This window comes from Solanum lycopersicum, chromosome 11 (assembly GCF_036512215.1).
Source record: "Solanum lycopersicum chromosome 11, SLM_r2.1".
Taxonomy (NCBI): domain Eukaryota; kingdom Viridiplantae; phylum Streptophyta; class Magnoliopsida; order Solanales; family Solanaceae; genus Solanum; species Solanum lycopersicum.
In genome coordinates this window covers 5,805,415-5,831,836 of record NC_090810.1, presented here as the reverse complement: position 1 = coordinate 5,831,836, position 26,422 = coordinate 5,805,415, and the positions used below count along the sequence as shown (strand labels likewise).

The 26,422-nt window shown below is 30.7% G+C and overlaps 2 protein-coding genes across 3 annotated transcripts; one reads left to right on the top strand and one right to left on the bottom strand.

Moving 5' to 3' along the window:
• Nucleotides 1–2,765: 2,765 nt before the first annotated feature.
• LOC138339617 (induced stolen tip protein TUB8-like) lies at nt 2,766–4,716 on the bottom strand. 2 transcript variants are annotated; one of them, XM_069291460.1, is made up of 3 exons: nt 4,383–4,716; nt 3,847–3,924; nt 2,766–3,475 (listed from the first exon to the last, which is right to left on the bottom strand). In XM_069291460.1, the coding sequence occupies exons 1-3, from the start codon at nt 4,395–4,397 to the stop codon at nt 3,104–3,106; spliced, it is 465 nt and encodes a 154-aa protein (XP_069147561.1). In that variant the 5' UTR covers nt 4,398–4,716; the 3' UTR covers nt 2,766–3,103. The 2 variants fall into 2 exon arrangements, with proteins under 2 accessions (XP_069147561.1, XP_069147562.1); XM_069291461.1 differs by having other exon boundaries at nt 3,856–3,924; nt 4,383–4,627.
• A 14,171-nt stretch (nt 4,717–18,887) lies between these two features.
• On the top strand, nt 18,888–21,126 carry LOC109118921 (uncharacterized). The gene is made up of 5 exons (XM_019210974.3): nt 18,888–19,401; nt 19,569–19,683; nt 19,758–19,839; nt 19,974–20,025; nt 20,666–21,126. The coding sequence occupies exons 1-5, from the start codon at nt 19,018–19,020 to the stop codon at nt 20,804–20,806; spliced, it is 774 nt and encodes a 257-aa protein (XP_019066519.2). The 5' UTR covers nt 18,888–19,017; the 3' UTR covers nt 20,807–21,126.
• Nucleotides 21,127–26,422: the final 5,296 nt, after the last annotated feature.

Below are 26,422 nucleotides of genomic sequence, written 5' to 3'. Positions count from 1 at the left end.
CTAAGAAAATAATATTCAACACATTATTTTTATTTTTTCCTTATTGATTTTCAAAATTAGGCATTTTCTACGTAATAATACAGTAACAATAACATAGTTAGTCTCATGCCGCAAGTGAAAAGAATAGTGTGTACATGAAATCTCATTTTTACCTTAAAGGATAACTAAACATACGTGATTCGATAGATCTTCGACTCAAACACAATTTTTTTTTTAAAAAAAATGTAATTAATAAATTCATTTATTAGGTTTGTCTAAAAGCACTTGTTTTGATTGGGAAATAGCAATGCCACATGGTGGTGGAGACCATTTACTATAACAGCTATTATATCTTTTTTCTTTCTGTGTTTTGTGCAGTAGGGCATGTAGGTGACTAAGACCATCATGCTTTCATGTTCTTCTAATTTTTAAAAATTAATCTTTTTCTTAATTTTAGTTCCTTTACAACAAAATCTCTTGGTTTAAGGAAATTAATTTAATTTTTTAAAATTTCCCATCCAACGTTCAGTAGGGTTCGATTGAATTTTGATTCATATCGAAAAGTTATACTTAATATATATATTCTGTAACAATCATGCTTTCGTAACTAACGTTTGAATTTGAAATTTCTATTTAAATTTAAAAAAATCAAAAAAATATTTATCATTCTATCACAACTTTTATCGCTCGAATGAATTAAGTTGCTAATCCATGTAAATAATGACTCTAACCTTTTTATCTATTTTTTTTAATGTTATGTATTGGATCTCGCAAATTATTGTATAAATGTTTAATTAGTTGAAACATATTTTCTTTTAACTATGTGTGCATTTATCAATGTGGTATGATATATATTTTTTAGTTAAATTCATTTTAATAGGTTGTTTTATTTGCAAAAATTATAAAATATGTTACAATCTAAAAATAATTTAACTTATTAAATATTTCATAGGTTTAAGTCGTGTATTTCAAAAGTTTTATAACCAAACAAATATTATATTATAGTTAAATCAAAAGCTCCATAACTCTTCGCATCGTATAAATTAAATAAAAAAAATATTAAACAACTTAAACTCGTGATATTACTATTTTAATTATACATTTTCTGTTGCCGACTTTGGATTGGATCGATCTATTAATCACGAATTCGGGTCATGATCAGACATTAATACATGCTGAAGATAAACTACCTACATTACTTCTTTTTGAAATATGACGATCCTTTCAGATCTCGTTAAATATGAAATAATTTTTACATTGAATTATCTTTTTATTTATTTATTGTCGGCATGACACACCTTTTCATTAACAACAGTAAAATTACATTAGAGTAAAATCACATCAAAATTTCACCAAAAATAGTAAAATGTTTTTTTCTACAATACTAGTCAAGATGAGAATGTTTAGGAATTTGAAGAAAAAATAAAAGCCAAGTTGAATTATTATTATTATTTTTGATTTGTGGACAAATTGGTTATGAACGTAAAGTCCAAATTAATAGTGAAGGGCCGGTGCTAAATGGGCCCCCACTATCACAATTTACGACCATTAACGTCTAAATGGGCCCCATATTCTGACGTGGCACTTCCTTTTTAGATCTAAATCCTTTTGGGCTTTCTCTAAATGGGCCCTACTTTATTTGGGCCTAGTGGGCCCATATTAAGACCCTTTGGATGCTTTTCCAGGTATGTTATGTTTCCCCAACTCATTACGGAGGTGCCCATAAAGGTTCTTTAGAAAAAAATTCAGTGTTCCAAGGTTTCAGATCAATTGCCTAATACACACGAAAAATTCAAATAGTCGCGTAATTCTTAAAAGTTGGCCAAAAAATACAAAAATTAACCTTAAAATGGTGGGAATATACGTAATTCCAACCCATATCATTACAAAATCCTTAAATAAAATTGGATTCTCTAAGGCGTCAGATCCATGGGCTAATACACGCGAACAATTGGGAAAGTCGCGTATTCCTAAAAGTTGATTTGGTAATGCGAAATAGGCCTTAAAATGGTAGGACTATACATAGGGTTTTCCCAACTCATTACGGTGGTCCACATAAAGTCTTTTTAGAAAAATATTTGAGTGCTCCAAGGTGCGAAATTCATGGGCTAATATGAGAAATCATGTAGATCCAAAAAGTTGGTTGGCAAATACGAAAATATGACTTAAAAATTATTAGACTATATGTATGTTTCTCCTACTTATTACGGATATTCTCGTAAAGTTTTTTCACATAAAATTAAGAAGAAATATGTGAAAAATATTTGATAACATAAATCTATATACCTACCTACCCTATGTTTATCTGTATTATCTATCTATCTATCAACTAAACTTGTTGGATTTTTTTCTCTCAAGTACCTCATCTATGCTATTTTCCTATTGATTCATTGAACCACCCATAATTTGTTCCTTCTAAAATTATGGCGGATGTGGAACAAGATTTTGTGAGGGGTATTGATAGAGGATATATATGTTGTTTCATAACTCAGAAGAGATCTTTTCAAAGTGTTGTGACTTTTCATTTCTTTGTGAAACCATAACTTAAATCACTAGTAGAGAGTTGGGGACTTGTATATACAATGTCATCATTTTTAGAGTGCATTTTGAGTATTTAGGAATCAATTTACAAGAATAAGTAATTTTCTCAATTTTTTATATGTATTAACCATTAAAATTTTAATGATATAGCTTTCGATCGATTTTTTTGAAAAACCATTACGAAACCCTCCTTAGAGAGCTGGGGGAGCAGTACATTCAAACTCGCCCTCTTTAGAGTCCATTCATAAACAACAAAAAAAAGTTATTACCCCTTTATTATTATAATAAACTAGAGATCAAATCTCATATCATCTTTAATCAAACCATGACAAACTGAACCCTGGACAAGATTACACACATAGCTTTAAAAAAAAACTATGTAAAATATCCCACCCGACCACCTAGACCTAGGCATATATTAATATTAACATATGCCCTCATTGTAACCATATTATATTAAAATATAGTTTTAGTAATAATAATAGTAGCAGTAAATAAAATACTCAACTAAAAAACACAATAAACACAACCAAATTTCAATATAAAAAAAAAAAAAAACCATCATTCATCAACCATTTGAATTTTACTCTTCAACTTTCTCTGGCTCCTCAGATGCAGGGGCAGATTCCTCTGTTTTCTCTGCTTCGGGTTCTGCAACTGGGGCTGCTTCGGGTTCAGCTACGGGTGCTGGAGCCTCCTCAACGGGTGCTGCAGCAACCGGTTCCTCAGCTGCGGCTGCAGGTTCTTCTGCAGCCACAGGTTCTTCAACTGGAGCTGCAACAGGTTCTGCTGCAACTGCCACTGGCTCTTCTGATTCTGCGGCTACAGGTTCTGCAGCCGCAGGCTCTTCAGCTACAGGGGCTGCTACTTCCTCCGCAGCAGGAGCAGCCTCTTCTGGTGCTGGTGCTGATTCGACCTCAACATCCTTTTCTACAGCGGGGGCTGGTTCCTCCGCCTGTTGAAGATATAATTAAGTTAATTAATATATACTTTAAATAATATGATCATTTAAAATTCGATATGATATCAGAGCAGTTAGATGTCCTGAGTTCAAATCACATCACTACTATGATTAAAAAAAAAAACTTTCACGTGTTTGAACAAGCAAAGAAAAATCAGATTATGTTAATATTGCATCCGTGTCAGATCCTTCAAAATTATATTACTTTCTGAGGATCTGATAGGAACGCATGCAATCACAGTTTTAAAGATTCCAAGCAACATAACATGTAAGCGAATGTTACAAACATGATTAAGTAATTAAAAGTGTAACTTCTTTTAACATATTAAACTTTTAGATAAGACGATCAGATAATTAAACGTTACCTTGTTTACCTCTGGAGCTGGGGTAACTTCAACCTCAGCTGGAGTAGTCTCTACTGGTGCTACTGGTGCAGATTCAACCTTTCACAAAGACAAAAAAAAATCAATTAAGTTAGAAAGATCCATTAAATTAAATTATCACTTATGGTTTTAACAAAATTAGAGATTAAACAATTCTGCTTTTTATTTTATATAGTAACAAACATATACTATAGCTAGTAAGTAAGATCAAGATTCTATTATTTTTTTTTAGTGTTTTCCTATGAGCTATCAGATCACTAGCTTAATTTTTTTACGTTACTCTGACGCTTAAAAAAATTTCATCACTAGTATCGATCTGATCATCCAAAAATTCACTACTTTTGGAGGATCTAGACATGCTAGTTGGCGTTCTTAAAAAATCCGAATTAAATTGATAATAAATCTTGATGTCATATATGATCACACCTTTATACAAGAACGATCTAATAATATTTCAGGATATCAAAAAAATTGGAGAAAAGTTAATTAGCTAGCTGAAAACATTATTATAAAAATACCTCAACACTGGCCATTGGAAGAAAGTTGGAAAATAAGAAGATGGGAAAGAGGAAAATAAATTAAGAAATGGAAGGGGGCAAAATATTTGTAATTGTAATTTGTTGATGGAAAAAATGATCAAATGAGAGAGCTTTATATAGAGAAAGTAAAATGGAGTGTATTAATATAAAATTAATTAATGGAAGAAAAAAAGAATCTTCAAGTATATACATATTGACACCTCATATCACTGACAATTAAGGGTGTACAAAAGATTTGGATGTCTAGTTGTAAATGTATTTACTTTTACTTTACTTTATGTTTATAATAATAAGAAAATAATAGTAATCATACAAAATATTTCCTTTTTTCCTTACCTTATATAATATAAGTTTAATCAATTCATACGCGAGTTGAGGATCTATTAAAAATTACCTTTAGATAGAATTAAGATTTCTCTCTCTCTCTCTCTCTCTCTCTATATATATATATATGGAATAATATTCAGTCTGTTGTTATTGTTATAATTATCGGATATTTAAATTTACACATTCGATTAGTCTAGATTCTAATGGAGTAAGTCCATCAAGTAACACATAGTAAAATTCACAAATATCCATTTTTTTAGCTATTATTATAGAATTTAAAATTTAACAAGTAAAATTTGAAATTTGAAACTTTCATTTTCTAAATATATAGTCTTAACATTAGATGGTATTTATAAGTAAAACACTTTTTATTGAGGATTTTTTTAAAAAAATTTCATATAGTTCGAATTTAAGACTTATGAATAAAACAGTTAAAATTTCAACAATCACAAAACGAAAATCTAGTTAATAATAAACAAAATTGTATCCTCTTTCCCCTCTCTTCTTTATTGTTTTTCAACGTGGCGAATTTTTTTCTTTCATGGCATTATAAATTAATTTATTTATTAATTTGAACTTGAGATTGATAATATGAATAAATTTAAGAAAAATAATATTCTTACACATTTTTTTTCCTTTTTGATTTTCAATATGAAGAGTTTTTTCTTTGACAAGATTATAAATTTATTTATTCAAACATTAAATCGACAATATAAATCAGTTCACATTAACAATCTCTTATAAGAAAAACACTCTTAACACATTCTTTTCCTTTTTTCTTCCTTATTTATTTTGAAAATAAAAACCTTTCCGTTTGGTGACATTACATATTCATTTAATTACTTATTAATCTTTTCATTCAAATTTAGGACCACCAATATGAATAAATTCACATCGATAATATTTTCTAAGAAAATAATATTCAACACATTATTTTTATTTTTTCCTTATTGATTTTCAAAATTAGGCATTTTCTACGTAATAATACAGTAACAATAACATAGTTAGTCTCATGCCGCAAGTGAAAAGAATAGTGTGTACATGAAATCTCATTTTTACCTTAAAGGATAACTAAACATACGTGATTCGATAGATCTTCGACTCAAACACAATTTTTTTTTTAAAAAAAATGTAATTAATAAATTCATTTATTAGGTTTGTCTAAAAGCACTTGTTTTGATTGGGAAATAGCAATGCCACATGGTGGTGGAGACCATTTACTATAACAGCTATTATATCTTTTTTCTTTCTGTGTTTTGTGCAGTAGGGCATGTAGGTGACTAAGACCATCATGCTTTCATGTTCTTCTAATTTTTAAAAATTAATCTTTTTCTTAATTTTAGTTCCTTTACAACAAAATCTCTTGGTTTAAGGAAATTAATTTAATTTTTTAAAATTTCCCATCCAACGTTCAGTAGGGTTCGATTGAATTTTGATTCATATCGAAAAGTTATACTTAATATATATATTCTGTAACAATCATGCTTTCGTAACTAACGTTTGAATTTGAAATTTCTATTTAAATTTAAAAAAATCAAAAAAATATTTATCATTCTATCACAACTTTTATCGCTCGAATGAATTAAGTTGCTAATCCATGTAAATAATGACTCTAACCTTTTTATCTATTTTTTTTAATGTTATGTATTGGATCTCGCAAATTATTGTATAAATGTTTAATTAGTTGAAACATATTTTCTTTTAACTATGTGTGCATTTATCAATGTGGTATGATATATATTTTTTAGTTAAATTCATTTTAATAGGTTGTTTTATTTGCAAAAATTATAAAATATGTTACAATCTAAAAATAATTTAACTTATTAAATATTTCATAGGTTTAAGTCGTGTATTTCAAAAGTTTTATAACCAAACAAATATTATATTATAGTTAAATCAAAAGCTCCATAACTCTTCGCATCGTATAAATTAAATAAAAAAAATATTAAACAACTTAAACTCGTGATATTACTATTTTAATTATACATTTTCTGTTGCCGACTTTGGATTGGATCGATCTATTAATCACGAATTCGGGTCATGATCAGACATTAATACATGCTGAAGATAAACTACCTACATTACTTCTTTTTGAAATATGACGATCCTTTCAGATCTCGTTAAATATGAAATAATTTTTACATTGAATTATCTTTTTATTTATTTATTGTCGGCATGACACACCTTTTCATTAACAACAGTAAAATTACATTAGAGTAAAATCACATCAAAATTTCACCAAAAATAGTAAAATGTTTTTTTCTACAATACTAGTCAAGATGAGAATGTTTAGGAATTTGAAGAAAAAATAAAAGCCAAGTTGAATTATTATTATTATTTTTGATTTGTGGACAAATTGGTTATGAACGTAAAGTCCAAATTAATAGTGAAGGGCCGGTGCTAAATGGGCCCCCACTATCACAATTTACGACCATTAACGTCTAAATGGGCCCCATATTCTGACGTGGCACTTCCTTTTTAGATCTAAATCCTTTTGGGCTTTCTCTAAATGGGCCCTACTTTATTTGGGCCTAGTGGGCCCATATTAAGACCCTTTGGATGCTTTTCCAGGTAGTACTACTCGTGCTATTGGGCCCCATTTTCATTTACTTTCTCTGATTTTGCCACGCTGGATTTGTGTCATTTGTCCATGCTCTTTATCTTATATGTATGTAGTTTGACCGAAAGACAGTCGGATGTACTAAGCTTTAGTTATACGCAATGTTTGGAGGAAAATTAAGTCAATAGCGCTTATATTTTTGTACGAGGTTGTTCTTTATAGTTAAAGAGAAACAAGACAAATATACTCCGAATTATAAGAAATGGTATGTAGATACATCCTTCGTCATACTTTTGAGATATTGTTGTCCCTGTCGTTTAAAAATTAGAGCATATATACCTTTTATACTAATGGACATACACGTGTCACAATTTTATCCACCGATATGACCGTTATTAAATATCGGATCAACGGATAAGATTATGTCACGTTTTCCTATTTAGTCTTCTTTTAGAATGAAGGACATATTTGCTCTAGTTTTTGAACGACAGGGGCTCCAATGTCTCAAAAGTATGACGGAGAGTATCTTCATACCATTTAAGATAACTCGGAAATATATTTATCCTTTATGATGACTTTTTGATCACGTGACTATAACTTTACATGTAACGTTAGGCTATCCTAAAAATTATATATATATAATGTTATAGAATTTTTCTTTTTAAGAAAATAAATAATTCCCGTAGAGACGAATGATGTTTGACGATATTCTTACAAATGAACGAGCGATAGCGAAGTCAAGCAGAGTTAAGGGATTCTAATTAACCTTTTTCGTTGAAAAATGATATCGTATATATATATATATATATATATATATATATATATAGAGAGAGAGAGAGAGAGAGAGAGAGAGAGAGTAAAATGTTGAACTTCTTTAAAATATAAATCAATCTTATTATTTCATTGATACTAAACATGCTGACATATTTTTCAGAATACAAAAGGCAGATAGTACTATTTGAATAATTTGTTATTGCTATTATTGACATTGATACAAGTACCAAGAGAATATGCAATGCACATTAAATGTTAGTGTAGAATGTCTCTACCTAGAGGATTTTTTCATATTATATATACAAAATTTCACCAATGAATTTCTACCATTAAAATACAAGTATAATTTATTATTATTATTATTAAGATCTTCACAGTCAATAAACACAAAATTTTGGACCATAGCATTGGAAAAAATAAATTTTAGCAATGAAAATTCTACCACTAAAATACAAGTATAATATATGATATACACGCTTTTGAGCTAAATAATGTCATAATTTAAGAGATAAATCACAAGTATTATAGGATCAGAATGGACAATATGTGCTATGAACTATGTTATGATAAGAATCTATTAGTATTTATTTAGTCTATCAAATGAATAATTAGGACCATAATTAAATATTCTCTATTATGATCTTGGAGTTGAATAACTAGTGGGACTATTTTATTTACTTTTTTCCTATCCCATATATATAATGTGGAATTTTTATTTTTTTTAAAATTTTGGTTTGGCAAACCAAGACCAATATGTCAAGTGAATTATTTAAATATATTTGATGTGAAGTATGATGGCTCTTGTGTTTGGCTAATTTTCTTGGAATATTTTGATTCCTTGTGACCCCACTATAATATAGGATGCTATAACATATTATATTATAAAGTATTTTGTATTTATATAATATTAAGATTTAACATGTTACTATCGCTGACATGACTTATGTGATTATTTATATAAGTTTGTATTCTATTTAATTTTATTTTTTTTGCTTTGTATATTTTATTGATCTGACTTATTTAAATTTATATCACTTTAAAAATGAAAGTATTTTAAAAATATTGTAAAAATTAAATTTAAAAATTTTAATTTATATTATTCTAAAAATGAAAGCACTTTCTAGAGAAATCGTGAAAATTAAATTAAAAATTTTTAATTAAAAAAAAATACATCGGATCCTAGTACTTTTTCACTTTTTTACCTATATATAGTACATTTAGGGAAAAATATTTTTAAAATGTCTTCAAGATTATTAGACATGTCAAGCTCGTTTTTTCTTCTTTGTTTTTTTGCCAAAATTTACGTGTTGTGTTCTTCTTTCTTGTTTTTGATTGTTTGGTTGACACATACATCATTAATTATATTATTTTCAATAATAGTATGCTTTTCTTATTTATAATTTCTTCCTCTCAAACTATATGAAATAATTTGAGATTTCGAATTTTAGCCTTGTTATATATAAAGAACGAAATATTAGATTTTTGTAAGTGAATTTGAATTTAATTTAATTTCATTAATGATATCGAATTAAATAAAAAATCAACTAATATCTCATATATATGATTGAGTATTACTTGTAATAACAGATAGTATTAAATAAATAGTATTAAATAATATTAGTATTTACTGTGTACTAATCCTAGTCCTATTAGGATTAGTACTCCTTAATCCTAATCCTATTAGGATTAGTACTCCTTCCTATATCCCCTATATATCTCTCTCATGTATTCCCTTATTAGGTTAACACTTCAATACAATTAATATTCTTTCATGGTATCAAGAGCTAGAAAACCTAGATCTTCTTTTCTCTAGGTTTTTTTCTCTCTTTAGGACACCGATCGTTCCCTCTCTTCTCTTGGGCGGCGGCAGCCATGACAACCGAGGTGGATCCTCTCGATTCACTTCCTTCTGGCGTTAAACTCCTTCTCAGGCATCTTCATGCCCTGATTCCCAAAAAATTATCAGACATAAATTACCCTACATGGAAAATCACCGTTCTTACAGCCCTTGAGGCCAATTACCTTCTCAAATACGTCGATGGAAGCACAGAACCACCGCCGGCAGTCATCACTGCCACGGACAAATCAGAAAAAACCAATCCGGCCCATGCCGCCTGGAAAGCAGTGGATGGCCAGATCCGATCATGTTTGATTGCAGTCATCTCTCCCACGGTTCAGAAACACGTCCGATCCTACACAACTGCTTCAGCCCTGTGGACGGCCCTCGCAACACGCTATGCATCAATTTCCCACTCTCATATTTTTCAATTGCGTGATCGTCTCCACACAATTACCAAAGGTACGAAAACTATGGCGGAGTATTTAGACGAGGTCTCCACCATCATCACAGCCCTCGACACCGTGAACGAAATCATTCTCGAAAAAAATCTCGTCATGTGCATCGTTCAGGGGCTCCCATCAGCTTACTCCTCCATTAAACAGGCGGTTCGCATCAGTCCAACGCCCGTTGACCTGGCTACTCTCTCCTCGTGGCTAAAAAGTGAAGAAATCAACGTGGATCTGAAGAGAAAACTTGTTCTCCGAGAAGCCGCTGCTATGGAGCCGGCCACCGCCCTCACCGCAAGCCAGAACTATCGCGGGGGGCATGGTGGCGGCCGGTAGGGGAGCCGCGGCGGCTACGACAGAAACAGCGAAGGCCGCGGACGCGGCGGTCGGTAGGGCAGTCGTCCGCCGTACGATGATCAGCAGTACGGCAGCAATAACAGCCTGCACTCCTTCGGCAGCGGCGGGCAGTCATCTTCCAGCGGTGGGTAGGGCACTTACGAGCGGGATCGTCCAACTTGTCAAATCTGTCAGAAAACAGGATACACCGCTGTTCGTTGCTGGTTTTGGTATGAGAAGAGCCGAAATAGTGATAACCGTGCCAATTATGCATCTCAAGTCGGCCCTTCCTCTGAATGACTGTTGGATACTGGGGCCAACATGCACGTTACTTCTGATCTATCCAAGCTTAACGCTTCAAATCCATATCATGGCTCCAATGTTATTACTGTTGGCAATGGTGAGTCCCTTAATATTTCTCACACTGGCACGGGTACCATTAAAACCCCCACCGCTATCTTTCACCTAGGTAACCTTACCCACGTCCCTTCTATTAAAACCAATCTCCTTTCAGTTCACCAATTCACAAAAGACAATAATTGCTCACTCTTGTTCACCTCTAATGATTTTCAGATCCTAGACAATACTACCAAGAGGGTGATTTTTTAGGGCCCCTGTGAGCATGGTCTGTACGTTCTTCCTGGCACAAGTTCGCCTGCCCACCCAGTTTCAGAAAGCGTTCTTGTGGCTCCGGTGGCTCTTTCGGCTGATGGCCACAGTCTGTTGTGGCACAGTCGTCTGGGTCACCCGTCTACTCAAATAATAAATTCTTTAATGTCTCAATTAGGTTTTTCTTCCATTCATGTAAACAATTGTGACTCCTGTTCAATTACTAAATCTCATAAATTACCTTTTACTTTATCTGAGAAGCGTACAACTGCACCTTTTCAACTTATTCATTCTGAGCTATGGGGTACTACTGTTGTTCCTTCATTTGTTGGTTTTCGCTATTATATTTGTTTTGTGGATGATTTTACAAAATACACTTGGTTGTACCCACTAAAACACAAATCACAGGCATACACCACCTTTGTCACTTTTGAAAAAATGGTCAAAACACAATTCAATTCTCATGTTAAACTTTTTCGAAGTGACAATGGAAAAGAATATGTAAATAACATCTTTGGCCAGTTTCTGCAATCCCTGGAATTATACATCAAACCTCCTGTCCTACACTCCCGAACAGAATGGGGTGGCTGAGCGTAAGCATCGCCATCTCATTGAAATGGTGGTTACTCTTCTACATCAATCTCATCTCCCTGTCTCCTTTTGGGTAGAAGCTCTAGCCACCGCAAACTACCTCATTAACAGAATGCCCAGTCACACCCTCTCCAACAAATCACCCTATCAACTCCTTTACCAAGAACTTCTTAATTATACCAACCTCCGCGTCTTTGGGTGTCTTGCCTACCCTTGGCTACGCCCTCATATTACTCACAAATTACAACTCCGATCCCGTCCTTGTATTTTTTTGGGCTATCATCCTACCTCCAAGGGTTATCGCTGTCTTGACCCACAAACTCATAAAGTCTACATATCTCGTCATGTCAAATTTATCGAAAATGAGTTTCCCTACGAGTCTATTTCCTCCTCCACAAATACATCATTCATTGGCGTCCTTCCCCTTTTTCCAACATACTCACAGGGTCCCTCACCACCTTCCCCCACACCTCCACCCACTACCCAACCACCCCTCATCACCCCTTCGACCGTCACCCACAATACACCCGCAACCACCACCCACACTCACAACCAACCCGAACCACCCCATACCCACAACATCTCCAACCCGATCCATTTTGGGTCCTTCCCGGCCACCCCCGAATCACCACCGCCCGTGCCACCCCCCAATACTCATCCCATGTTAACCCGTGGCAAAGCCGGTATCTTTAAACCCAAAACCTTTCAGGCTACCATACTACCAAATACACCCCTTCCCGATAGTGAACCAACAACCTACTCTGTTGCCTCAAAAAATGCTTATTGGCGTCATGCTATGGATGACGAGTTTAAGGCTTTGACTGATCAGAAAACTTGGGTTCTTGTACATAAGCCCCATGGGCGGCACCCAGTGGGCTGTTAATGGGTGTATAAAATTAAACACAATGCAGATGGCAGTATTTCCAGGTACAAGGCTCGTTTGGTTGCTAAAGGCTACAATCAGGAGTATGGGCTTGATTACTCCAAGACATTCAGTCCTGTTATTCGGCAGGAAACCATTCAGTCCTGGATCATCAATCAGTTGGATGTTTCCAATGCTTTTCTTCATGGCATGCTTGATGAAACTATCTACATGACGCAACCACCGGGCTATGTTGATCCCCGCTTCCCTCAACATGTTTGCAAACTCCAGAAGTCTCTGTATGGGCTCAAGCAAGCCCCCCGTGCTTGGTACACACGTCTGAAAACGTTCCTCCAGGGACTCGGCTTCACTTGTTGCATACACGACACGAGTCTGTTTACTCGACATTCAGCACAAGGTACAGTCATTCTTCTTGTCTATGTAGATGATATCATTATTACAGGCTCTACTGCAGCTCTCATTCAGGATGTCACTCGAGCTATGCATACTACCTTCAAAATGAAGGACCTTGGCCCGTTACATTATTTTCTGGGAATGGAGGTTTCTCGGACAGGCAACGGCTTGTTTCTTCATCAGTCAAAATACGCTCGAGATCTGTTGCAGAAAGCTGGACTGGAAAAATGCACCAGTCAACCAACACCGATGGCAGTCTCTTCTTCTACGAATGGAGCCGACACCTCTTTGCCGATATCACCCACTTCCGCAGCCTCATTGGGGCTCTACAGTATCTGGCCATTACCCGTCCTGACATCCAGTTTGCTGTCAACTGAGTTGCTCAGCGCATGCATCAACCAAGTGAACATGATTATGATTGTCTAAAACGCATTCTCAGGTACATTTTTGGCACTCTTGGTCGTGGTTTACTCATTCGACCCGGGGACTTGGAGCTTCGGGGTTTCTCAGATTCAGATTGGGCGAATGATAAAAATGACAGAAAATTTACATCGGGGTTTCTCGTTTTTTTGGGGCCGAACTTGATCTCCTGGTGTACAAAAAAACAATCCAAGGTCTCGGTCCTCGGCTGAAGCTGAATACCGCGCCCTTGCTCTTCTTGCTGCTGAGACCATGTAGGTCACATATATTCTTCGCGAACTCCGCGCCACTCACACTGTTCCTGCTCTCTATTGTGACAACAAATCAACCATCTGTGTGGCCAAGAATTTCGTCCTACACACCAGAATGAAGCATGTTGATACTGATTGTCTCTTTGTTCGCGATGAAGTTCAGGCCGGCACCATGACTGTGCAGTATGTACCCACTGAAGAACAACCGACTGATATTCTCACCAAGCCTCTCTCGAGCCGACAGCACGATTACCTCAGTTCCAAGCTTCCGTTCGCTTCCGCTCAGCTCAGCTTGAGGGGGGATAATAACAGATAGTATTAAATAAATAGTATTAAATAATATTAGTATTTACTGTGTACTAATCCTAGTCCTATTAGGATTAGTACTCCTTAATCCTAGTCCTATTAGGATTAGTACTCCTTCCTATATCCCCTATATATATCTCCCATGTATTCCCTTATTAGGTTAACACTTCAATACAATCAATATTCTTTCAACTTGGAAAGCTGATAGAAATATACTATTATAACAAAGTATGGTCACTGAATGAGAATTTTTCATATATATATGAAGTAAAGATTTGATGTTGAGTTTCGAAAATAGAGAATATTGTCAACATTTTCTTAATTAGATTCTATAGTATTCCAATAAATTTGAATTAGCCAAATTAGTAACTCTTAAATATTGAAGACATAAATAAGAAAAGACAAAAAAAGAAAAAAAAAACTTATAAAATATCTCGAGAGATTCCCTTAAAATGGCTTGACCTCATTTTCAACTTGAGGAATTGTAATTAATTATAAGCTAATGTTGTTTTAACTCCATCAAAATACTATTGTATTTGTGCTTAATTCTTATTTGATAATATTGTGTTTGTGCTTAATTACTTCTTCAAAATATATTATTTTATTAAAAATCAGACACGATATGTGTTATATTTGAAAAGTACAAACACCATTATTTGTGAAGTGCAAGACTAGTTGAAATAAGACGGACTAATCACTAAAATACCGAGTTACAAAGGCAATTAGAAGAAGAAAAAGAAATATACAATAAACATATATTCAGACAATCTTTTGAGCAATTTAATTTAAATTTCCTCTTTATCTTATAATCACACATATATTATGAAATGTCCAATACCATAAATGTTAAATTAAAAAATATATTCTTGAACTATATTGTATAAAATCTTTTAAATTCAATTTATAACTTTGTGAACTATATATTTAAGTTTGTTTTTTTTCTCGAAGTCCGTCACTGTTTTTTAGGTGTATATTGATAAATTCGTTCATGTATAGTAGTTCACAAATCATATCGGAGATGTAAATTGCACAAGGCAAACTTAGACATCGGATGAGCTTAACTTAAAAGGCGCTTAAAAAGAAATCGATCCCAGACCTTTCTAATGAAATATCACATGTTACACCAATTCAATCATTCTTACGAATAATATATATTCAAGTTATACATAAAGTCTATGAATCGAAATCAATTCCTTCTACAACTTTTTTGCCAATGATGATGACCTAAAGTTAATACGCGAAGGCAAATTCAAGATTTGTTAAATCTTTTTTTGGAAAAAAAAAAACATAATAATAATGACTGCTCATTTTTTCCTAAAATTGAGGACATTAATCGACAAACACCTTTAAAATTTAATGATTCATGTTGGAGTCTGTTTTTTTTTTTTTCACTTTAGCAAAAATTTGTAAGATCATATGGTCCATGTTAGAAAGCCTGTCGAGTTTCCCACGTTAATTTGATAATTTTTCACATAAAGATTTAAGTGGTGTATATGTTTGTTTTTTTTACTATTTATGGAATCAGAATTTTCGCTCAGAAAATTTAAAAAATATATACAATCAAAAAATAATAATCAAGAAGTAAGAAATTCAACATATGTAAGAATAGTTTTGACCTTGTTTCCTAGTTGTTCCGCTCATATTGGACGTTGTAGGTGAATCTAATAAAAAGGCTAGTTCAATAAATTATATCATATTTACATAAGGTACAAAAACAAACGTACTGTAAAAAGAATGTCTAATATAGACAATTTACCTTAACATAAGTATCATTGCAAATTGATTTTACGATTTGAATTCTTAACGTATAATATTTACAAGTTGTATAAAAGATAACTTCATCGATATTCGAGAATCAATCATTTGTTAAACTCAATAAAAAAAAAATGAACTATTTAGCAATCAAAACATCGTAAAAAGAAAGGAAGATAAAATCCTAGGTTTCTTTCCTTAAAAGTTGGTCTATTAGATTTGCAATTATTTCATCAATTTCAATGGCTTGACTGTCAATAACATTGGAGAAATTTTAATCTACTTTTAAATTTTTTTAATATGTTATTTAAGCAAAATGATTAGTTAGGTTTTTCAAAAGGGCCAAAGTGATTGTTTGATAGACTTAGAGGAGTCAAAAAATCGTTGAATTATATTACTAACAAGCTACATTAAAATAAACTAAAAGATGCGGATGACGTCAAGTCATTATACATCTCATGTTTTGAGCGATACATATAATACGATAATCGGAATAAAGGGTTATTGATTTTGCAAAGGTGAATGAACAAAATTTATCCCGAGTTCATATTATAGAGTACAACTCGTCTACATGAAAATCAGAATCACTAGTAATTATCGATCAACTATACTGATAGAAAGTCCATTGGAAATTTCCTTTTTAATGCAATATGATTAAATGTTATCAATCCAAAAATACATTATTGAGAATATGAGGGGTAACCCTCTTTTATAAAGTTGCTTTCAAGATTGATACCATCTTAGCTTTCTTATATAACCAAAACACGCAAGTTTTATTGAAAATTGATGTACATTTAATATGGGTTCAAATGTTCAAATATTAATGTTTGATGTGTGTATATATATATATATATATATATATATATATATATATATATATATATATATTTGGTAATTTTTCTTATATCTCGCCCTCGTGAAGCCCAGATATCATATACGCCCCCAAAATAAACATCCTTGACAAGAAAAAAAGCACCAATACGCACTAAGTGAATACCTAAAATTGTGATCATTTTATTTTGATATTTCTGAACACAGCTAAAAAGGAAAAAGATTCTTCAAGTGTACTATCAGGTTTCATTAGCATAAGAATATCGCAAAAATCCAATACTACAAAAGAAATTAAATGAAGTATTCCAGATACAAAGTATGAAAAAGTGTCTATAAGTTCTCCCGCATGGGCCTACCCTAACCTAAAGTAGCTAGATGAGCAAGTAAAATCAATCTTATTTATACATAGACTTCTCAGATACGAAATAATATATAATCACTCTGTAATCTACGTAAAATTAATGTAAATATCAAATATAACTTGTTATAACTTCGACTATAAATTATCACGATTAAATGGGTAAACAAAATTTACTGACTAAAAATGTCTAACATTTCTAACTAATATAAGGTATGAAGGTGGATCCATTCAAGGCCCATATGCACTTGGTCTTATAAAAAGGAAGAGAGGCCCTATTGGAAATTTGGGTTGGATAATTTTCCTGGAAAATTACATAAATGGGCCATAAAATTCAAAGTAATTACAAGCTCATACCAAATTAAATGTAATTCCTGAAATACTCATTTTATTATAAATAACTACAGTTCATATCCGCATTCATTAAGATTAATAATTTTACTTATCTGATACTAAATCAGTATATATATATATATATATATATATAATGTAATTATTTAGTGAGGTATGAATGTAAAAGGGTAATATATTCGTAATTATTTTGCTTTTATGGGATATTTGCTTATTTTCTCCAATTTCTTCACTATTCATATTTCATGGCCCAATTATGTATAATACATGCTTAATTCATATATAAATGTGGATAGTTAATATAATAATATGTGTATAATCGTGTATAACCTATGTATATTTATTAGGAAAATTGAACAATTAATTAATTCAACCAGCTATTTGTGTAAAGATTTTCTTTTTCATTCACACTATAGGAAAACTACTATCTTTTACTTCCTCCGCTTAAAGAAATGATTTTTTCTCTTTTTAGTCTGTTTTAAAAAGAATGATCCTTCTCCTTTTTTGGCAAAACTTTAATTTTAACTTTCTACATGACATGTTTAAGACCACAAGATTAGAGGATATTTTGGTACTTTTGACATAACTTTGATTTAGAACCACAAGTCAAAAAATATTTTTTCTTTTCTTAAACTCCGTTCTAAGTCAAACTAGATCATTCTTCACTAAACGGATGGAGTAATATTTGAAGTCCCAAATTCCAACATTTTATTCTTAAAACATGGTCATGTTAACATGTTTTGGTGCTTACTTTGTGAATTTGTTGCAAAACTGGACACAAAACTAAATGACATTCATGCAAATCCAAATGTATTTCCAAGGAAATGTCATTCATCACAATGAAATGCTTTAACCATACAACTTTTGATTACTGATTGGTACAAAAAAAAATTATGTGTAGATATGTTTGGAAAATGTCCAAAAGATCACATGAGCTTATATAGTGCTTGGTTGGGATTTAAGGATATTCAATTTCTATGTAAGAATAAGTTAAATGCATATTAAAAATAGTTTATCTTCATAAGATAAATGTAAAGTTGCGTACACACCATCTTCTCAAGTCTCAAACCATACTTGTGAAGTTACTCTGCATATGTTATTTTTTCCACTCATCAATTTATTACTTTGTGTTTCACAACAGTACTTGAATCATCCTTGTCTATGATGTGTCAATCAACGCATTATTGCTCGAAAATTACACTATATTAGTTAAGTATCTTATATCTATATTAAGACTTGTTGAAATATTGTTATTTCTTTATATTTTGATTTTTCTTAAATTCTGACCCCGCCGTTAATTCCAAACACTCTTCCCCTCCCTCATCAATGGAGAAAAAAAGGTAAGTTTTAAAATTTATATTTTACTTGACCTATATAGCTATATTTATTCCCTAGGCCATGATACTATTATAAAATATTCCAATCTTGCAATGGTTGAAACCTTAATGAACATGTTATGCTTTATGCTCTCATATATGTGAAACTCGTGTTATGAAAAAAGTATTATATTGTAACCTTCTCAAACAAAAAAAAAAGTGTATATAGCCAAATTATTTCACATTCAAACACATCCAATTTTCTTGAAAATGAGTTCACTAAATATTTTCCTTTCTACCTTGATATCTAATAAAAAATTCCCAATAATTTTCCAAGTAAAAAACTCCCAATTTTCTCTTCATCAAAAAAAGAATTTACAACTTCATCATGACCAAAAATATGTTTCTAGTTTTATTCAATTAAACCAAGTTTCATCCAAAAGAAATTGCTTATTATATCCTTTGAAATGTAATAAATCAGATAATTCAGAAAATAATAATCCAGAAGAAGATCCAAAAGCTATTGAAACAGTACAAAAACTTTATAAAGCACTTAAAAATAAAAATCTTATTGAATTATCTGATATAATTGGAGAAGAATGTAGATGCATTAGCAATGTTGCCTCATCCTTACAAACTTTCTATGGCAAGGAGGTATGTTAAAACTCTTTTATCTCGATTTTCGAGGAAATGATCTTTTATGTCTATTTACAAAAATTTCTTGTGATTTATTTATAAAAAATCTTAATATATATATATATATATATATATATATATATATATATATTTATTTATTTTTTTGTTTATTTTTCTCCTTGAAGCAAGTAGTTGATTTCTTCAAATCAACCATAAAACTCCTTGGGAATGACAATTTTGAGTTTGTTTTCAAACCTACTACACATGATGGAACACATGTTGGGGTTGCTTGGAAACTAGGTTAGCCATAATTCTTTCTCATCAATATTCGAAATTTATTGAATCGACTAATTTGAATTCTTCGATTATTTTAGAATGCAGTGACACTCATATTCCGATTGTGAAAGGTTTTGGATTCTATCATTGCCATTATTACAAGGGTCGTATGATGCTAAGGTAAAAGAGGAGGAACAATTGTTTTTATAATAAAGAGGATTTGAAACTCGATAAATAGTGAAATCATCCATATAAAAACTCGATGGATAATGAATCTATTAATACGAACTAACGATTTTCCCTTTGAATGGCAGGAATGTGGAGATGATCATGGAGCCACTCCTTCAAATTGAGCCACTTAGATTGGTGAGTTACAATGTTCGAGAGTTAACCAAATTATTTTTTCATCACATGAATATATTCATATATCTTTTAAATATTTTGTGTTCGAGAGTCGAACAAATTATTCTTTTGATCACAATCTTTTTAAATATTTATATAGTTTCCAAATAACAATGTAAATATTTTTTTAAAAAAAAAACTAAGAAGATTATATGTCTAAATGTTCAGTCAAAATTAAGAAGTTTGAATCTTAAAAAAGAAAAGGGAAAAGGGTTTCAAAAATACTTCAACTTTGGTCGAAATTGTTGCTACAATACCAAACTTTACGGAGGATTGTTTACCTCATGTACTATTTAATAGTGTATTTTAAAGGTATAGATGTGCTCAGATGAACACATTACTATTTATAATTATGCAATAATTTTTATGTCCACGTGGGCACATATATACCTCTAAAATACACTATTAAATAGTGCAGGAAGTAAAAAGTCCTTTCCAAAGTTTGATATCGTTACAACAATTTTGATCAAAATTTGAATATATTTCAAGACTTTTTCCAAAAAAAACGAGCAATACATGTGATAACAAAAATTTGTAAACACATGGTCTACAATTTTAGCTAGTACTAATATATATTCTTTGTATTTCAATTTGAATTCACCAGAAAATATCATCCTTCCTTTTGAGAGCAATTCAAAAGATGACTCCAAATATTTTGAAGGGAAAGATGAAAGAGGCTATGAAAATCTTGTTTATGATTCTACTATTTGTAGCTTTGCTATATTTGATTAAGAACTTCGTGTAATTCACTAGTATTTTTCTTTTTTGATCCATGACGAATCTGAGTTTTCAGACCTCACTTAAGGAATTATACTGAATATGTTGTTGTAGCGATTCTGAGTTGCTTCTTGTGTGATGAATCTTCATAGATGGTAGAAAGTTTTGGTGCCATCTATGAAGACTATCACAGAACGAGCAACTCAAAATCGATATACTATATAAAAGCATTAGGAAAGAGACATAATAACGATGTTTATAATGTCACACCTCTGTAACTAGTCATAGGAGATTATTTCCATGAACGAGGGCAACGAAAGGACTAAGAAAACAGAAATTTTATATCAACGACCAAAGAGAAATATACTCTCCAACGTACTCTATTTAATTTAAATTTTTTTGCTTTATACATTCATCTGACTTATTCTTGTTTATAATTTCTTCCACCCAAACCATATAGAATAATTGGTGATTTTGAATTTTAGTCATGTTGGATATAAAGAACGAAATGTGAGATTATCTTAAGTAAATTTTAATTTAATTGAGTTTGTTTAATGATGTCGTACATTAAATGAAAGCTCAACTAATATCTCATACATATTCATACATATAATTAAGTATTACTTGGAAAGCTGATAGTGTGTGCGTATATATATATATATATATATATATATATATATATAAAGTAAAGATTTGATGTTGAGTTTAGAAAATAGAGAATAATGTCAATATACTCTTAATTAGATTCTATAGTATTTCATATGAATTTGAATTAGTCAAAATAATAAGTTTTAAATATTGAAGACATAAACAAAAACAGACAAAAAAAAAAAGTTATAAAATATCTCAAGAGGTTCCCTTAAAATGACTTGACCTCATTTTCAACTTGAGGAATTGTAATTAATTAAGATCGTATTTAGGTATTGTTTTGTTTAATGATATCACTAAGCATTAACTTTTTCCGCTTCTAATCTTTCATTATAAGCTAATGTTGTTTGAACTCTATCAAAATATTATCGCAATTGTGCTAATTCTTCTTAAATATTATTGTGGTTGTGCTTAATTACTTCTTCAAAAAATATATTATTTTATTAAGAGTAAGACACATATCATGTGTTATATTTGAATAGTACGAACAAAATTATTTGTAAAGTGCAAGAATAATTGGAATAAGACGGGCTAATCACTAAAATACCGAGTTACAAAGGCAATTAAAAGAAGAAGAAAAAGTATACTATAAACATACATTCCCACAATCTTTTGAACAATTTAATGTAAATTTCCCGTTCATCCTATAATCACACATATATTATGAAATATTCAATATCGTAAATGATAAATTAAATAATAATAATATTATAATCACAAATTAGAGAGATCTTTTAAAAAAGAATTACATCAAGAGGATTCATAACACATTTTTTGTTTTTTTTTCTCAATGGGAAAAATCTATCAAACTCAAAAAGGACTTATCATAATGCCACTTAAGATACATTTTGCAATAATGATGGATTAATGCAATTGATCGACGTGCCTTATTCTTGACCTATATTTATTGTATAAAAATCTTTTTAAATTCAATTATAACTTTGTGAACTATATATTTAAGTTTCTTTAAAAGATTGGCCACTTCTATTTTTTAGGTGTATATTGAATAAGTTCGTTCATGTATAGTAGCTCATAAATCACATAGGAGATGCAAATTGCATAAGGTTGATCCAGACATCTGATGAGCTTAATTGAAAAGACGTTGATAAGAGAAATTCATCTCTCATCTTTCTTATGAAATATCACCTGCTACATCAACTCAGTCAGCATTACGAATATATATATATATATATATATATATATATATATAAGTCTACTGTTTATGAATTGAAATCACTTCATTCTACAACTTTTTTGCCAATGATGATGACCTAAAAATAATACGTGAAAGCAAACTCAAAGATTGTAAATTTTTCTTTTAGAAAAAAAAAAACATATAAAAATGACTGCTCATTTTTTCCTAAAATTGAGGACATTAATCGACAAGCACCTTTAAAATTTAATGATTCATGTTGGAGCCTTTTTTTTTTTTCACTTTAGCAAAAATTTGTAAGATCATATGGTCCATGTTAGAAAGCCTGTCGAGTTTCCAATGTAATTTGATAATTCACATAAAAGATTTAATTTGTATATATTTTGGTCATAGATTATGTGCGAAATCAGAATTTTCGCTCAAAATTTAAAATATATATATAAAAGACAAATCAAGAAGTAAGAAATTCAACCTTGTTCCTAGATTGCTCTGCCAATAATGAAGGTTATAGGTGAATATAATAAAAAGGTTTGTTCAATCCATAAATTATGTCACATTTATAAGAAAAATCATATCGTAAAAAAATATGTAATGTAGACAATTTATCTTAACATAAGTATTATTGATAAATTAATTTCACGATTTAAACTCTTGACGTATAATATTTACAAAGTAATATAAAAGACGATTTTATCAATACTCTAAAATTAATCATTTGTTAAACTCAATAAAAACAGACTAAACTATTCGGTAATCAAAACTTCGTAAAAAGAAAGGAAATTAAAATCCTAGGTTTCTTTCCTTAAAAGTTGGTCTGTTAGATTTGTAATTAGTTCATCAATTTCAATGACTTGACTGTCTGTCAACGACATTGGAGAAATTTTAATCTACTTTAATTTTTTATTTTTAATATGATGATATGTTAATTAAGCAATACGATTAATTAGGTTTTTACAAAAGGGCCAAAGTGATTATTTGATAGACTTAGAGGATTCGAAAAATTGTTGAATTATGTACCAACAAACTAAATTATAAATGAATTTTATTAATATGATAAGCCAGAGAAAGGTGAGGATGACGTCAAGTCTTCATGCACCTTATGTCCTGAGCGACATATATGATACGACAATCGAAACAAAGGAATTGTGATCTCATTAGGTGAGCGAACAAAAATCCACCTAGAGTATAGATTATACAATATAACTCGTCTACATAAAATCAAAACTACTAGTAATTATCAGTCCATTTGGAAATTTCCTCTTTTTGGTAGTGAACTAGAAATGTAATATGATTAATTATCACCAATCCAAAAATACATTATTGAGAATATTAGGGGTCTCCCTCTTTTATAAAGTTGCTTTCAAGATTAGATACCATCTTAGCTTTCTTATTAAACCAAAACACGTAAGTTTTATTGAAAAATGATGTACATTTAATATGGGTTCAAATGTTCAAATATTAATGTTTGATGTAAGAGGTTTTTTTTTAAAAAAATAAAATAAAATAATATATATATATATATATATATATATATATATATATATATATATATATATATATATATATATATCGATCTTTCTAAACATAACCAAAGAAGGGAAAAGATTCTCTAAGGGGACGTTTGGTAGGATGTATTAAAAGAAATAATCCATGTATTAGATGTGATATAATTTAATACTGTGTTTGGTAGGAATGTGAGCCTATGTCCTACATGGTATTATGTGATGTATTGCTAATACCTTCCTTTGAAGGTATTAGCTCTAATACCATGGACTATTCTAGGTAAAGACAAAAAATACCCCTCAAATCCTTTTAATATTTAATTTATTTTTTTGATTTTATATTTTATATTTTATATTTATACTAATAAAATTATTTAAATAAATTAGCTTACAACTTTTATTATTTAGATATAGTTTTTTTGTTTCTAAAATGTGAATTACTTAACTTATTTATTATTAATATAAAATATTATAATCCGACTAATATGTTAATGTTGACATATGAATTTAAGAACAATTTATAAGTAATATTGTCTCTTAATGAAAGTTCATTAAACATTACACAAGTAGTCTAAAACAAGAGTGTGTGCGTGTATATGTATATATATATATATATATATATACACACACACATCTCGAGTATAAAAATAGAATTTTTTTTTCTATATTTATTTTATATTTTTATTTTATTTTATAATAAAGAGTTTTTTAAAATTTATTGATACAAAACAAGTTCAATAAATTTTCTCTATAATCATTATAGTTGTGTGACCTTTAGAGTTATCAACTCTAATTTATTAAGATGACAATTATTTACTCTCAAATAATTTAAGTGAGAAAATAGTGAACATGACAATAAAAATTTAATTCTCCTAACTAGTTAAAAATGTTATAAAAAATAATATTCTCCGTTAATTATTTACTTTGGCTCAATTACATGAAATACAAAATCTCATAATAACTCTAAGGTATAATTGGAAAGATTTTTTTTAAAAACTTTTAAACCACACACAAAATTAGATAAGAAACAATGAACCAAACACTTGATAAAAATAATCCCTGCATTACTAATCCCTGCATTGTTAATCCCTGCATTACTAATCCCTACATTATTTATTTTTGTACCAAACGACCCCTAAGTGTACTATCATGTCCCATATGCGCATAATAAATGTCGCGAAAGTCCAATACTACAGAAGAAATTAAATAAAATGTATTCCAAATACAAAAAATAAAGGTGTCCATAACTTCTCCCCCGGAGCCTACCCTAACCTAAAGTAGCTATATGAGAAAGTAAAATCAATCTCGCATATACATAGGCTTCTCAAGTACGAAATTATATATAAAATTGATGTAAATATATGTCGATAACCGACGTCAAATTATCACCGTTAAAAGGGTAAACAAAATTTTAATAACTAAAAATGTCAACATCTCTAACTAATATAAGGTATGAAGGTGGGTCCATTTAAGGCCCATATGCACTTGGTCTTATAAAAGGGGAGATGGACCCTATTTTGGAATTTGGGTTGGATAATTTTCTTCACTAGTCATATTTCATGGCCCAATTATGTATAATACATGCTTAAATCATATATAATATGTGTATAATTGTGTATAGTTAATGTAGTAATATGCATATAATCGTGTACAATCTATGTATATTGATTAGTAAAATTGAACAATTAATTAATTCAACCAGATATTTGTGTAAAGATTTCTTTTTCATTCACACTTTGGGAAAACCACTATCTTGTAATATTTGAAGTCCCAAATTGCTAACATTTTTTTTCTTAAAACATGGTCATGTTAACATGTTTTGGTGCCTACATTGTGAATTTGTTGCAAAAATGGACATAAAACTAAATAACGTTCATGCAAATCCAACAATGCATCTCCAAGGAAATGTCATTCATCACAATGAAATGCTTTAACCATACAACTTTTATTTACTGATTGGTACCAAAAATTATGTTTAGATATGTTTGGCAAATGTCCAAAAGATCACATGAGCTTATATAGTACTTGGTTGGTATGTAAGGATATTCGATCTCCATGTAAGGATAAGTCGAATATCTATCCAAAACAATCACTCTATCTTCATAAGATAAGGGTAAGCCCGCGTACACACTGTCCTCTCAAGTTTCAAACCCTATTTGTGAAACTATTCTGCGTATGTTGTTTCATCCACTCATCAATCTATTACTTCTTTGTTTCACAACAGTAGTGAAATCATCCTTGTCTAAGATATTTCAATCAACACCTTTTTGCTCAAAAATTACATTATATAGTTAAGTATCTCATATCTATGTTAAAATTCACTGAAATATATTTCTTTATA

Coding starts and splice junctions, on each gene's coding strand:
- LOC138339617 (XM_069291460.1), bottom strand. Junction 3,476..3,846: donor CAGCTCCAGAGGTAAACAAG/GTAACGTTTAAT, acceptor TATCTTCAACAG/GCGGAGGAACCAGCCCCCGC.
- LOC109118921 (XM_019210974.3), top strand. CDS start 19,018: ATGAGTTCACTAAATATTTTCCTTTCTACCTTGATATCTAATAAAAAA. Junction 19,684..19,757: donor TGGGGTTGCTTGGAAACTAG/GTTAGCCATAAT, acceptor CGATTATTTTAG/AATGCAGTGACACTCATATT. Junction 20,026..20,665: donor AAATTGAGCCACTTAGATTG/GTGAGTTACAAT, acceptor TGAATTCACCAG/AAAATATCATCCTTCCTTTT.